Source organism: Dermacentor albipictus, chromosome 2 (genome assembly GCF_038994185.2).
Source record: "Dermacentor albipictus isolate Rhodes 1998 colony chromosome 2, USDA_Dalb.pri_finalv2, whole genome shotgun sequence".
Lineage (NCBI taxonomy): Eukaryota > Metazoa > Arthropoda > Arachnida > Ixodida > Ixodidae > Dermacentor > Dermacentor albipictus.
This window is the reverse complement of record NC_091822.1, coordinates 56,262,135-56,275,545: the sequence shown is the minus strand read 5'-3', so window position 1 is coordinate 56,275,545 and position 13,411 is coordinate 56,262,135. Positions and strand designations below refer to the sequence as shown.

The following is a 13,411-nucleotide window of genomic DNA, read 5'->3' as shown; positions in this document are numbered from 1 at the left end:
CCCTCCTCTTTTCCCTACGCGGTCCAAGCGTATGCAGGTGTAATTATTAATGTCGGGTGTATCATCGGTAATCGTCAGCCAAGTCTCCGTAAGAACAATTACGTCAAATCTCAGAACGAGAGACTCAAAGAAAATTTGTAGGCTGTCAAGCTTGTTTTTTATGCTTCTGGTGTTGAAATGAATCAGAGAGAAGTTACTTTGCTTGGTCTTAAATGCGGTGTTAAATACTTCTGCTGTGTAGACATCACACGTGCTCATCTATAGTAAAAAGAAAGCAAGTTTATAATTAGCGGATACAATCTTTAGTTCATTTTGGCAAGGTCATCGGAAGAAGTGATTCGCAGGACAGGACTATCTTCGTTTTTCCTTGCTAGGATCTTGCCACCTGCTGTCCACACAAACTTCCATTTGAGCTCTTTCTTCTTTGCCACTGTTGCTCCAAGCAGCTGCTTGTTGTGGCGTGTCAAATGTTCATTGACAAAAATCGCACTGTTAACACCAGCCAGGCCAACGTCTTTTGCGGCAATTCTCATTTTCTTAGCCTTGGCTAATATCGAGTCTCTCTTAGCACGCCTGACAAAACGAACAACAATGTTCTTGGTTGTTGAGTTCGCAGTTGGAACTCTATGGCATATATCAATGTCCCTCTCGTCAACTGCCTCTCTGACTATTTCACAGATTTTTCGAACGGCTACTAAAGAGTCGCACTCGTCCGGAACACCCTTTATCTCAAGGTTGTTACTTCTTTGATATTGTTCCAACTCTTGTAATTTCAGAGTTAACTGTTTGTTTTCAGTTTTAAGTTGTTGATTCTCAGATACCAAGCTTTTTAATTCATCTCTTAGCGCCTTTAGATCCCGGGTCACGTCTTTGACATCGTCACACGTGTCACTGCAGTGCTGAACAGACTTTCTCAGTTCCCTGAGTTCAGCACGCATTTCCCGCTTAAATTCTGCAATCAAGGCTGCTACATCACTTTCCCCCTCTTTCCCTTTCCCCGGCGTCATTGTACGATAGCACAGGTATCAACTTAATCGCTTTCATACAAAAAAAGACAACGACAACAGGTGTGTTCGGCAGCAGCGCAGAGTAGCAAAGACGATTTCGAAGCAAATCGACACTGATTCCTCACCTGCAAAGGATGCAGAATTGTCTTTAGCGTGTGCACACTTCAATGCGCTGCTGCCGAACTGGACGCCTGGGCTCAGTGGGACCGTATTTAAGCCGTCCGCCGTCGGGAAGGTACAGCGACGCCCCCAGCTATCTTCGTCACGTGGTAGAGCCTTGACGGTCGCAGATCTTGCCTGTAGCGCTGATTATCCCGGCTGCTTCTTGAGATGGCTGCAAAGGATGCAGAATTGTCTTTAGCGTGTGCACACTTCAATGCGCTGCTGCCGAACTGGACGCCTGGGCTCAGTGGGACCGTATTTAAGCCGTCCGCCGTCGGGAAGGTACAGCGACGCCCCCAGCTATCTTCGTCACGTGGTAGAGCCTTGACGGTCGCAGATCTTGCCTGTAGCGCTGATTATCCCGGCTGCTTCTTGAGATGGCTGCAAAGGATGCAGAATTGTCTTTAGCGTGTGCACACTTCAATGCGCTGCTGCCGAATTTCGAACTTTGCATACAGGAATGTCCACAAAATCCTAACTTACTTAGCTCTGGGTTGGTCTTGAATATGTTGAACACGAATCACCATGTAATTGAGCAGAGTACTTCCATACAGAGTTCCAAATGAGAACGCCTGCGAGGATATCACACAATAAATTGCAGTCGGAAGAACTGGCCTACCACAGGAGTTCATGGCCACTTGAGCTGGTACTCGTTGTCATCCTACAAACTACCATCACCGCACTTAGCGCGAAGGCGCCACCACTCACGAACGTCCCGGCCTGTCGGAACTTTCCCCTTGTGAAGGTCGTGCAGAGCAACGCACATTGGGCACAGGTCATCGTCGAGTGTGGTCACGGTAAAGTTGCGTTTCCAAGCGAAGTATTCCTCGTAGGCGGCAGGATGGTTCAGCAGGTAGCGAAGATAATCGCTTAGGTGGCCGGGACGCATTTCCGCCCCGCTCACCACAGAATGGGGTGGCAACTGGCGCCTCAACTCCTGCGATACAGGCGCACGACCTCGCCTGAGCATGTGTAAGTATGAAGGCAACGGCTTTATCATGATGGGAACTAAGTCGTGCTTGAATGCCTCATATATGAGCTCGTCGGCGCTCTGGAAGCAGGCTGGCGTCTCCGTGACTATGATGAAATTGAAGTGCCTGGCAACGTACGCGACGCAGTCCGCCAGCGACTCGCAATAACTGGCACCGCAGCTTGGCATCACGTGCATTTCGAGGGACCTCGCGACATACGTGAATACGCAATTGTGTACACTACAGTCGTTCACTGACACCATCCACTTCTGCCGTTCTTCCTCGAACATTTCCTGTTCACAGTCGGCAGCGATCCAGGCAGCGTCCCCTCTTGTCTTAAGCATAGCCGACCTCTCGCTAGCATTGAGTCTTCCAGGGGGCAACGGCGAGTGGTGGGCGGCCGGGGAGCGAGGACGAAAAGACTTGTATTTAACGTTGACGTGGGCGTCTTCTCGACTGCCCATAGTCCAGTTGAAAAGTGCGAGTGACTCATCAGAATTACTCGAGGATGATTCCCGTTTCCCAAAGTGACCTTCGGCCAAAGCACCGATGTCAAGCGCAGGAGCCTTGCGCGCCCACAATACCCACAACTGGGGAATGGCACGCTGAGTGGGAAGAAAATTAATGTTCACGCTGTCGGCAGGAAATACGATGGCGTCGCTTTCCATCACGAGGCGCTGGTCGTACGTCACTGTGCACTCATGCTCCAGCAGGTCGTCATCCCTGTGGTCGATTAAACGGCACGCGATCCTTTTCTGGTTAGAAATGGAGGCTCTCGGCCCCGCCATAACGGTCGCTGGCTTGACGACGCGTGGATCTGCCGCCGGCTCAGAAGATCGGCCGATCCACACCATGATTCGAGGGACTAAGAGATCGTCAACACGAACAGGCCAGGGATTCCACGGTTGCTGAAGAAGGATGGTCGGGGTAGGAGCTGTTGCTCGAGGTCCCGGTGTGCCGAGGAAGGTAAGGGAAAAGAGACCACAGATTGTACAGCAAACCGCCCCATATATAACCGCTTGACATTTTGTTTGCTGGTACTGAAGCACAGTAGCTGATTTGTTTATAGGAGGCGCTTCCGGTAAATTTGCAGGAACGTCTGGTGGGTTTGGTAGTGCTCCTGGTGGGTTCACAGGGACATCTGGTGGGTTTGGGGGTACTGCCGGTGGGTTTACAGGTGCTTCCTGATGGTCACCTGCTGCATCTTCAGCGAGATCATCTTGACCAAAGTCATTCACAGGGGGACCGGCTTCGACCACATCAAAAGCGATGCTGCGAAGAGTGCATAGTTGTTTATATTAGATACAGGAAGGAAAATTTGTCAAAATAGGCATCAAGCACACCTCGCAAACCAGAGATAGTAGACGGTTAGTTTGCAAAGGAGTACTATGAGATCAAATGAGAGAAACAAGATGGAAGAGAGCAACTGTGCAGTGATAACAACAAAGGCAGCGCTTGAAGCAAGAAGAAAACACTTAGTAGGAAGGAAAATGTGGGTGACAACACGAGTTGTAAATGTTTTACCACCGTCACTCGATATAGGCGTCTTAAAAATGTGCCACGAAATATATAAATATATTGTCATTGTATTGCATTGTTTCCTAAAAGCTACTACACCACGGCTCGGGACGATGTGAACTGCAATGGCACTTCATTCATTGTTGCAGAAGTTACTTCTGCAAGGTTTTAGTGCATTATTTTGAAAAAGAATAACGCCGACAATACGAATGTCCATTTTCCTTCGCGCCGAAGCAAAAAAGTAATATACTTCTGCTGTCGGTTACTTGTTGTTCTGGCATTCTTCAGCCAACGGCCAGTCGTGTTTTGCGCGTAGAGAAACTACACTTTTTCAATTGCTTCCTTTTGTCGTCACACTGGTCATACCATCTTTGTCCTTCCATCGACGCCATTCCTTCCTCGACATTCCATCGTCGTCACTGAGATACAGCTGCCGACATGCCATCGTGCTCGTGAGCAACCTTAGCAAACAAGTGTCATAGCAAAGTGGGACGATACCCGAGTATGTAGCATATAGCCGAAGAGACGTAAGTCTCAGAAAGACAATTAGAGATATTAAACAAACGCTACTTCAGAAATACACTGTATTGCTACACATTGTTCTAATGCTAATCGCTTTACCGTTGACAGTCACCATGAGATGGGTTCTACTGTAATATTTTTCTAACATGCAGCAGCAAGGAAGATATGGAAATTACCGCGCAGACCAGCAATATCGCTACAGGAAGGGCGCCGCGCTGCAATAAAATAATAGAAGAGAAAATAAAACAAAATCTGTCTACACAAGTTTACCCTGGCAGTGTCTCCTTGTTGTATAGAGTGATGTGAACCGGGTGCAACATACCACTTTCTGCTCGCTTACGGGCGATCTTCCTCCATAAGAAAATGGTTTCTAAAGGATCCTATAAGGAAGCTCGGCCTCAGCATGAATGTGCCCGTACTGCTTTCCTTTTGAGTTTTCAGGTTGGAGTACAGCCGCCCTAATGTTTGCAATGTAATGAAAGACTATTGTGGGCGGCTAACGTCTGCGTTCCGAAAAAAGTACATTTATAATTGCATTTTACTAAGGCGAAATCCTTAAGGGGCCCGTTTCAATAGTACATACCCGAAAAAAGCGGCGTCTAGTCCAGTGAGACAAAAAATATCATCATCAGGAGTGGCTCATAGCCCCGTAAGCAAGCAAAGATGCATTTATTGCTTCGTTTTCTTTATTATTATTATTATTATTATTATTATTATTATTATTATTATTATTATTATTATTATTATTATTATTATTATTATTATTATTATTATTGGTGTGCCGACTTTATACTACGTCAAAAACCATGGGGAAACTCAAAGCGATAGCCGTAGAGAAAATTGCGACTTTCGTGCCGCAATACGCGAAAGAAAAGATCAAGTACGGTTTTTAAACCGGCAATTCGAACAATTCAGGCGTGACCTTCAGGCTGTCCTCTATGAAAACAGAGTTGAAACGGGAAGCCCGCAAATTCCTTCAGATATATTGACAACAGACTAACCTAATGTGATTAATACTCGCGCCGATGCTACCGAGGAATTGAAGGGTGACACAAAAAATTAGGGCGTTGTTGCACCCTTCTATAGTTTGAGACACACTTTGATAGAGCCTACATGGCGCTAAGATATTGAGGCATGCCTCTCTTTGCCCACATGAAAGGAAAGCCAGAACAACGTGTTTATTCTGGTCACGAGTCGTCAAAAGTGGGACCGCGTGCTTCAAGAGGCAAAGAAATGCATATGTTGAACCTGACCGTGTTGCTGAAGCTGCGCACAATGGTTCTAGCAGTCAAGGCCAGTCTACAGATAAAGTCCAATGTTTCCACAGTGCACCTGTGTCTCAACTTGAAGCGCCTGCTGTCTGCCGTTGTTCCATGAAAGCGCCCACTCAAGTGGCAATTTGTATGGCCATAGAACAGTCCAATATTCGCATAGAAAGCTGACGAAGCTAATGCTGTTTGAAATGTATTCTCAGGATGACTTCGCTAAAACAGCTTAAGCTTTACTCTTTAGCCGCTGCACTACATAGTTCCCTGTCGTTTAATGCTCTGTCTTTCTTCGTCCTCGTGTCTGGCATACTTACTGGTTAGCTTCCTAGTTCTTTTCCGCCATTGTGAGTCAACGCTCTTTCTGTATACGTATTTAAATACCTTAGTTGCCCACCTGTTATCGTCCAATTTCCTCAGACGTTTTTCGTATAGGATTTTACTCTGAGCTTCGGGTGCTTCGAACGATGCCCAGCCCATATCCCCCTGTAGTGCTTCGTTTGTGGTTTTCCCGTGGTCACCTAGTGATAATCTTCCCACAGCTCTCTGATTTACTTCTAGTCTCCACTAAACCTCTGCCCTTAAACACAGGTCCCCATCCCTGAAAGTAAGCCCCGGCACCATTACTCCTTTCCAAATACCTCTCAGTACCTCATACCTGTTGTACCCCCACAATGCCCTATGTTTCATTATCCCGGCATCTCTTCGCCCTTTTGCTATGAGGGACGGTTCGTGCTTTTCCATGTACATCTGCGCTTTGTTTATCCATACCCCGAGATATTTGTATTCGGCCACTCGGGGTATTTCATGGCCTTGTATTGTAAGCTCCTGATCAGTTGTATCGTTGAAAAACATCCCACCGGACTTAGCTGCACGAAAACTGAAACCTAAACTGCCTCCTTCGTCTCCACAGTAAGTAACCAGAGTTTGCAAATCTTCCTGGCTATCTGCTAACAGTACAATATTGTCAGCATATATTAAACCCGGTAGTCGTTGCTCAACAACCTTTCCGCCTAATCTCTACAACAGATTATACCCTAGATTGCTTCGTTGTAACCTTCTTGATGATGATGATGTGTGGTGTTTTATGGCGCAAGGGCCAGGTTTGGCCAAAGAGCGCCATGACAGGTGGTAATTTTGACGATGTATTGTGGATGACATGCACAATGAACTCATCATGGTAGATGTGATACGGCTGTAAAAGGGCCTAAAATTTGTAGCTGTAAGTGGCGTAGAATATATAGTTGCTAAAATAATGACGGTGACTAGGCAGTGATGTGGGCTATGGCAATGGGTGGTCGTTAAAACATTGTGCAATAAAACAACACTGACACCAGAGTTTTAAGAGAGCCCTTGAATGCAGGGCTGTTAGTCACGTGCTAAAAATTACCTGGCCAAATGATTTTCAGGATGTCAGTTTCGTCTAAAAAATCTAAGACTGCTTGCAGTTTGAAAAACGGTTCGTCACTAAGAAAAAAAGCAGGGTGGAGAGGTATATTTTCGCGATATGCAGAAGGGAAATACTTTTTCCTCTCCGTTTCTATTGCAGGGCACTGGATAAGAACATGGATGACTGTCAGGCCATCGCCGCACCTACTACAAGTAGGAGGGTTCCCGCCAGTCAAGAGGTAGGAGTGAGTACTGTAAGTGTGTCCTATTCTTAATCGGCAAAGAAGTACTTCTTTGTACCGTGCTGTTTTTTCACTTATCCAATTCCGCAATCTTGGTTTTATAATATGTAACTTATTCAATGTTTGTGTATCCCACTCTGCTTGCCAATGTTTCCTCAATTTATGGCGCAGAAAGGGCTTGAGGTCTGTGGCAGGAATGGGGATGTTCCCATCTGTGTCGCTAAAACTCACTGACGTAGCGTTTTCGTCAGCAGCTACGTTGCCTTTTATACCTTTGTGACCAGGTACCCAGCATAGGATAATCACTTGGTTGCAGATATATGCGGAGCACAACAAACTATACAGCTCTTTCAAAACGGGATTCTTATGCTTTCGTAAGCTAATCAGGGCTCTCACGACACTTAGTGAGTCTGTAAAGACAACAGCCTTAGCGACATTTCTGCGCCTTATGTGTTTAATCGCCGAAAGTATACCATATGCTTCTGCCGTAAAAATACTGGTGTGTGGGTTTAGTGGCCCAGATGTTGAAAATGAGGGTCCGAGAGCTGCGTAAGCAACACCAGCAGGAGACTTTGAAGCATCAGTGTAATATTCGTCACAGGAATACTTCTCTTTAAGTTCTAGAAAATGCGATTGTATGTGAGCCTCAGGTGCTTGTTTCGATATTTCTAAGAAGGAGATGTCACATCTTATAGTCTGCCACTCCCAAGGCGGTGGAAGCCTTGTAGGAGGCATTAGGACATTGTGTAAAAGAGGGACCCCTGTGTTTTCTGAGAGTGCTTCCAACCGGAGGGACAGAGGAGGCCTAGTGGCCGGGCGGTTACGAAACAGCCTAGCAGTGGACAAGTCGCAGATAGTGGAATGGCAAGGATGTTTAACATCTGAGCTAACTTTCAGGGCGTAGGAGAAAGTTAAATATGTCCTTTGGTAGTGCAATGACCATACGTTTGATTCGACGTAGAGGCTTTGCACAGGGCTAGTCCTAAAGGCACCTGTAGCAAGGCGGATGCCTAAGTGGTGAATAGGATCTAGCATTTTCAAAGCGCTAGGTGCAGCAGAATTATAAACTATTGCTCCATAGTCAAGCCGTGTTAATATTAGACTTTTGTAAAGTTTTAAAAGGCACCGCCTGTCGCTTCCCCAAGATGTGCGTGACAAGAGCTTCAGCAGATTCATAGTCTTGAGGCACTTTGATTTCAGATACTTCAAGTGTGGCACAAAAGTCAGCTTACTGTCTAAAAGGATTCCTAGAAATTTGTGTTCATGGCTCACAGATAGCCGCTCTCCATTTAGATCTATTGCGGGGTCCGCAAGTATACCTCTCTTGTTAGAAAACAGGACGCATGTACTTTTTTGTGGGTTTAGCTTGAAACCGTTTTTGTCCGCCCACATACATAATTTATTTATGCAAAGCTGTACTTGCCGCTCGCAGATACTTAGGTTACATGATTTGAAACCGATCTGGATGTCATCCACATATACAGAATAAAACATAGTACGTGGTATGGCAGTCTGGATCGAGTTCATTTTGACAATAAAAAGAGTGCAGCTCAGCACACCACCTTGCGGAACACCAGCCTCTTGCGTAAATGGACGAGAGAGAACGTTACCAACTCTAACACGGAACGTGCGATTGGAGAGGTAACTCTGAATCACGTTCAGCAAGTTGCCTCGAATTCCCATTTCAGACAGGTCACGGAGGATTCCATAGCGCCAGGTTGTGTCGTATGCCTTTTCCATATCTAAAAATACTGATAGAAAAAATTGTTTGTGGACAAAGGCATCTCGAATATTTGTCTCGATGCGGACAAGGTGATCTGTTGTGGATCTACCCTCCCGAAAACCGAACTGAAATGGATCGAGTATCTTGTTGCTCTCAAGAAAATGGATGAGGCGACGGTTAATCATTTTCTCAAACAGTTTGCATAGACAACTAGTCAGAGCTATAGGCCTGTAACTGTTGCATGAGGAAGGGTCCTTGCCCTCTTTGAGGATAGGAATCACGATTGCTTCTTTCCAGGCAGAAGGAATGTAGCCGGCAGAGAACATGGAATTGAAGAGTGACAGTAGTGTTTCTTGGGTTTCAGGGTGTAAGTGTCTGATCATCTCATACACTATTCTGTCACTTCCTGGAGCGGACTTGTTGCAACAGTTCAGTGAGGCCTGGAACTCAGCCATACTAAATGGACGATTGTATGGTTCATTTGATGTGCTTTTCCGACCCAAATGCAGCTGTTCTGCTAGTCGCTGGTATTTTAGGAATGTTTCTGTGTAATGGGCTGCACTAGAAATGTGCTCGAAATGTGCTCCTAGACAATCTGCCTGATCCTCCAGAGTCTCTCCTCGTGTATTCAATAAAGGTAAGGGGTGAGTTTCGCGGCCTTTTATTTTGTTAACCCTGCTCCAGGCTTTTCGTTCGTCTGTATACGAGTTAATGCTGTTTATGTAGTTTTTCCAACTTTCGCGTTTAGCGCGGCGGCGCGTTCTTCTACCTTGCGACTTGATCGCCTTGAAATTAATCAGATTCTCTGTGGTTGGTGAGTTACGGAGGAGGTTCCAAGCCTTGTTTTGCTTTTTCCTGGCTTCCCTACACTCCTCATTCCACCATGGGATACGTCGTTTCGAGGGCGAACCATTTGTTTGGGGAATGCATACCGATGCAGCCTCAATAATGCATGCTGTTATGTACGCTACTGCGTCGTCTAAGCTAAGTTCAGAGATATCATTCCAGGGCAGCTGCGTTAGTTCGCGAAACTTTGTCCAGTCGGCTGAGTCGACTTTCCATCGAGGAAGATGTGCATGACAATCACCTTGTTTTTTAAGGTTTAGTACGATGGGGAAGTGATCACTGCCATAAGGATTATTAATGACATCCCACTGGAGATATGGCACAATTGTACTAGACGCTATGCTTAGGTCTATCGAAGAAAATGTTCTATGTGTAGGGCTGTAAAATGTTGGCTTTTTCTTGTTAAGCAAGCAGGCACTTGAAGTGAATAGGATGTTTTCTATAAGCCGTCCTCTCGCATCACAGCGCGAATCCCCCCACAGTGTGCTATGCGCGTTTAGGTCACCGACGACAATGTAAGGGTGACGAAGCTCATCAATAAAGCTTTGAAATGTTGCGCTAGAGAGTTGATAACTTGGGGGGATATATACAGACGTGATGGTAACTAGTTTATTGAATAGAACTGCTTCGATAGCCACTGCCTCAAGAGGAGTTTGGAGTTGCAGTTGCCGACAAGCAACGCCTCTCTCGACTATTATTGCGACACCACCGGACGATGTAACAACATCATCTCGGTCTTTACGGAAAATAACGTATTGCCTAAGAAAGTTTGTTTGTGTCGATTTAAGATGTGTCTCCTGAACACACAGCACCTTTGGGTTGTATTTGTGTAAGAGTTCTTTGACATCATCGAGGTTGTGGATCAGGCCTCTCACGTTCCAGTGTAATATTTGTGTATCCATCTTGTTTGTGTTTATGTGCTGTGTGTCAAGAGATATCACTTAGGTTGGTTCAAGGGACCTTTTCAGGCCCCTTGATGCGGGGTATTTCTTTTTTGTTGGCGCGCTCCAGGGAGCAACGCCGTGCCTTCGGCGTCTGAGACGCCGGAGAAGTTTTCGTTACATCCATCGCCTCGTCAGAGGCGCTGGATGACGCCCGCTCAGCGGGCACGCGCGGGGGTTTTTCAGGCCTGTCTGCGCGAGCAGTGGCCCTGGGACCGGCAGGCTCGGAGGTCTGCTGGCCCTTCGTCGTAGGGGGCGGAAGAGCCGTGGCTGCTCCCGCCTGGGGGGCTGATGGCGTAACCGCCGTCACATTCCGTGTGACTTGCGCGGCCGCCTGAAGATGTAGCGCTGCCCCCCGGCGCGCCACATCGGTGTAGGAAGGACTGGACTGATTTTGGAGTGCGAAACGCTTACGTGCCTCTGGAAATGACAGGTTCAGTTTTACTTTCAGTTCTATGATTTGTTTCTCTTTTTTCCATGTAGGGCATGATCGAGAGTAGGCAGGGTGGTCTCCTTCACAGTTGGCACAGTGGTTTGTTGATGTACAGATGTCCGAAGCGTGTTCAGAAGAACTACACTTGGCACAAGTAGCACGTCCTCTGCAGTTCTGTGACCCATGCCCAAAGCGCTGACACTTGAAACATCGACGAGGATTTGGGATATACGGTCTCACGCGAAGCTTACAGTAACCGGTTTCTATTGTTTCAGGTAGGTTGCAGGTTCCGAAAGTAATGATTATGTGTTTGGTAGGTATTTGCTTGTCATCTCGCCTCAATGTTATTCTTTGAACTTTGACTACGTTTTGGTCTTGCCATCCTTCAAGCAGTTCGCTTTCGCTCAGTTCGAGGAGGTCATCTTCTGAGACGACCCCGCGCACTGTGTTCATTGATCTGTGTGGGCCCACTGAGACGGGAATTTCCCCAAATGCTACAACTTTCGACAGTTTGTCATACTGCACTTTGTCGCGGAGTTCGAGAAGAAGATCGCCACTTCCCATCTTCGTTACTTTATAGCCTGGGCCAATTGCTTCAGTGAGAGATTTCGCTACAACAAAAGGTGAGATCATTCTGATGGTTTTCTTATCGTGCTGACTATGTACAACGTGGTACTTTGGGAAAGATTGTTTTGGCTGCATGAAGAAAGTGAATGTTTCATCGGTGCGCCCCCTCTTCAGGGAGCGATCAGGTAGCGGAGGAAAGTTATTTGCCATATAGAGCTGGGAAATTCGGCGGCGATGGTGGCCACCCACCACCGAGCCCAACAAGGGGACGCTACAAGGTTGGAAGATTACCTGCAGACGCCAGCCATGCATCGCCGCTATAACCTAATATATATATACCCAAGGCAGGATATATTACACACGGTTAACCCTTGCCGCCAGGAAATACGGAAGTAATAAGAAGTGAAGAGAAGACAGGAAAGATGTAAAAGTGGGAGAGAAAGACGAAGATTGGCGAGGAGGACAGGAAAAGGCGACTGCCGATTTCCCCCGGGTGGGTCAGTCCGGGGGTGCCGTCTACGTGAAGCAGAGGCCAAAGAGGTGTGTTGCCTCCGCCGGGGGGCCTTAAAGGTCCGATCACCCAGCATCGGCTCAACCTCCAGGATCCCCCTTTCCCCGGACACGGCTAAGCCGCGCACGGCTACACGCGGGAGGGTCCAACCCTCGTGTGCTCGGGTCCGTGGTGTCGCAACACACCAAACGCCTGCTTGCGCAGACGCCCCTGCGGGGCGTTGTAACCTTCTTTCCATACTTATCATATAAAGCATGAACAGCAGCGGTGATAGAGGACAACCTTGCCTTAATCCTTTGTGTACCTCGGCAGTTGTCGTACTCTTAATTCCTTCCCATGTTATTTCAACTTTATTTGCTCGATATATTTCCTGTAGAAAATCAACTACCTCATGACCAATACCTTCATCTTTTTATATGTTCCACAGGAGTTCCCTGTTCACGTTGTCGTATGCACCGCTTATGTCCAGGAAGGCTAAATACACAGGTCTATTTTCCGCCTAAGCTATTTCTATGCACTGGGTAAGCACGAACAGGCTATCATATCTAAGCGCCTGCGACTTCTGAAACCGTTCTGAAGTTATCTGAGTATTCTATTACTTTCTACCCATGAGTGAATTTTTTATTTCACCGCCTGCATCGCCAGCCTATATATAACTGATGTTATCATAATTGGTCGGAATGATTTTATGTTCTTCTTATCACCTTTCGCTTTATAAATCAAATTCATTTTACTCCATCTCCAGCTGTGCGGACTTAGCTCATTTGTTGTGACTGCCTCCGATGCTTTTATCAGCGTTTCCTTGCTTCTTGGGACAAGTTCATTAACTTGATTGGAATTTTGTCTATCCCACTGGCAGGCGTGCGGACACCAGCGGGAAGCAAAGCGTGCACTAGAGTTACTGTATATGCTACCGCAGGTACCTGTGGTAGCATATACAGTAACTCTAGCGTGCACTAGTCTCGCGCGCCCTCTCTCGTCTCGCCGAGTCACCAGAACGCCGCCCGCGCCTTCCCACAGAGCGCTGACAGCGCTCCGTTCTCTCACCTAGCCTATCTTCCACCGTGGCCTGAGTGTGGGAAGCTCTGCAATGAGAAAGGGCAGAATACTTTTGCTGTTGTGCACTTGAACGTATACGTTCGCTATCCAAGAAACATAAGGAATTCACCTCGCTCATTGACAACTTTCGTTTTAGATTCAATGTAAATATGTCGACTGAAACGTGGTGCAACGTACTTAACCGTTGTACTTAACCGCACATTAATAAATGACTACAGGTGATATTTAATTAGCAGAACGTATTGGAATGGCAAG

At 46.8% G+C, this 13,411-nt stretch overlaps 1 protein-coding gene across 1 annotated transcript in view; it reads right to left on the bottom strand.

Annotated features, from left to right (window-relative positions):
- Positions 1-1,632: 1,632 nt before the first annotated feature.
- The window catches only part of LOC135901869 (uncharacterized), a 29,603-nt gene continuing 17,824 nt past the window's right edge, over positions 1,633-13,411 (bottom strand). Inside the window, exon 4 of the mRNA XM_065431699.2 lies at positions 1,633-3,412. Coding sequence (XP_065287771.1) covers positions 1,831-3,412 — 1,582 coding nt within the window. The 3' untranslated portion in view covers positions 1,633-1,830. The remainder of the gene's footprint in view (positions 3,413-13,411) is intronic.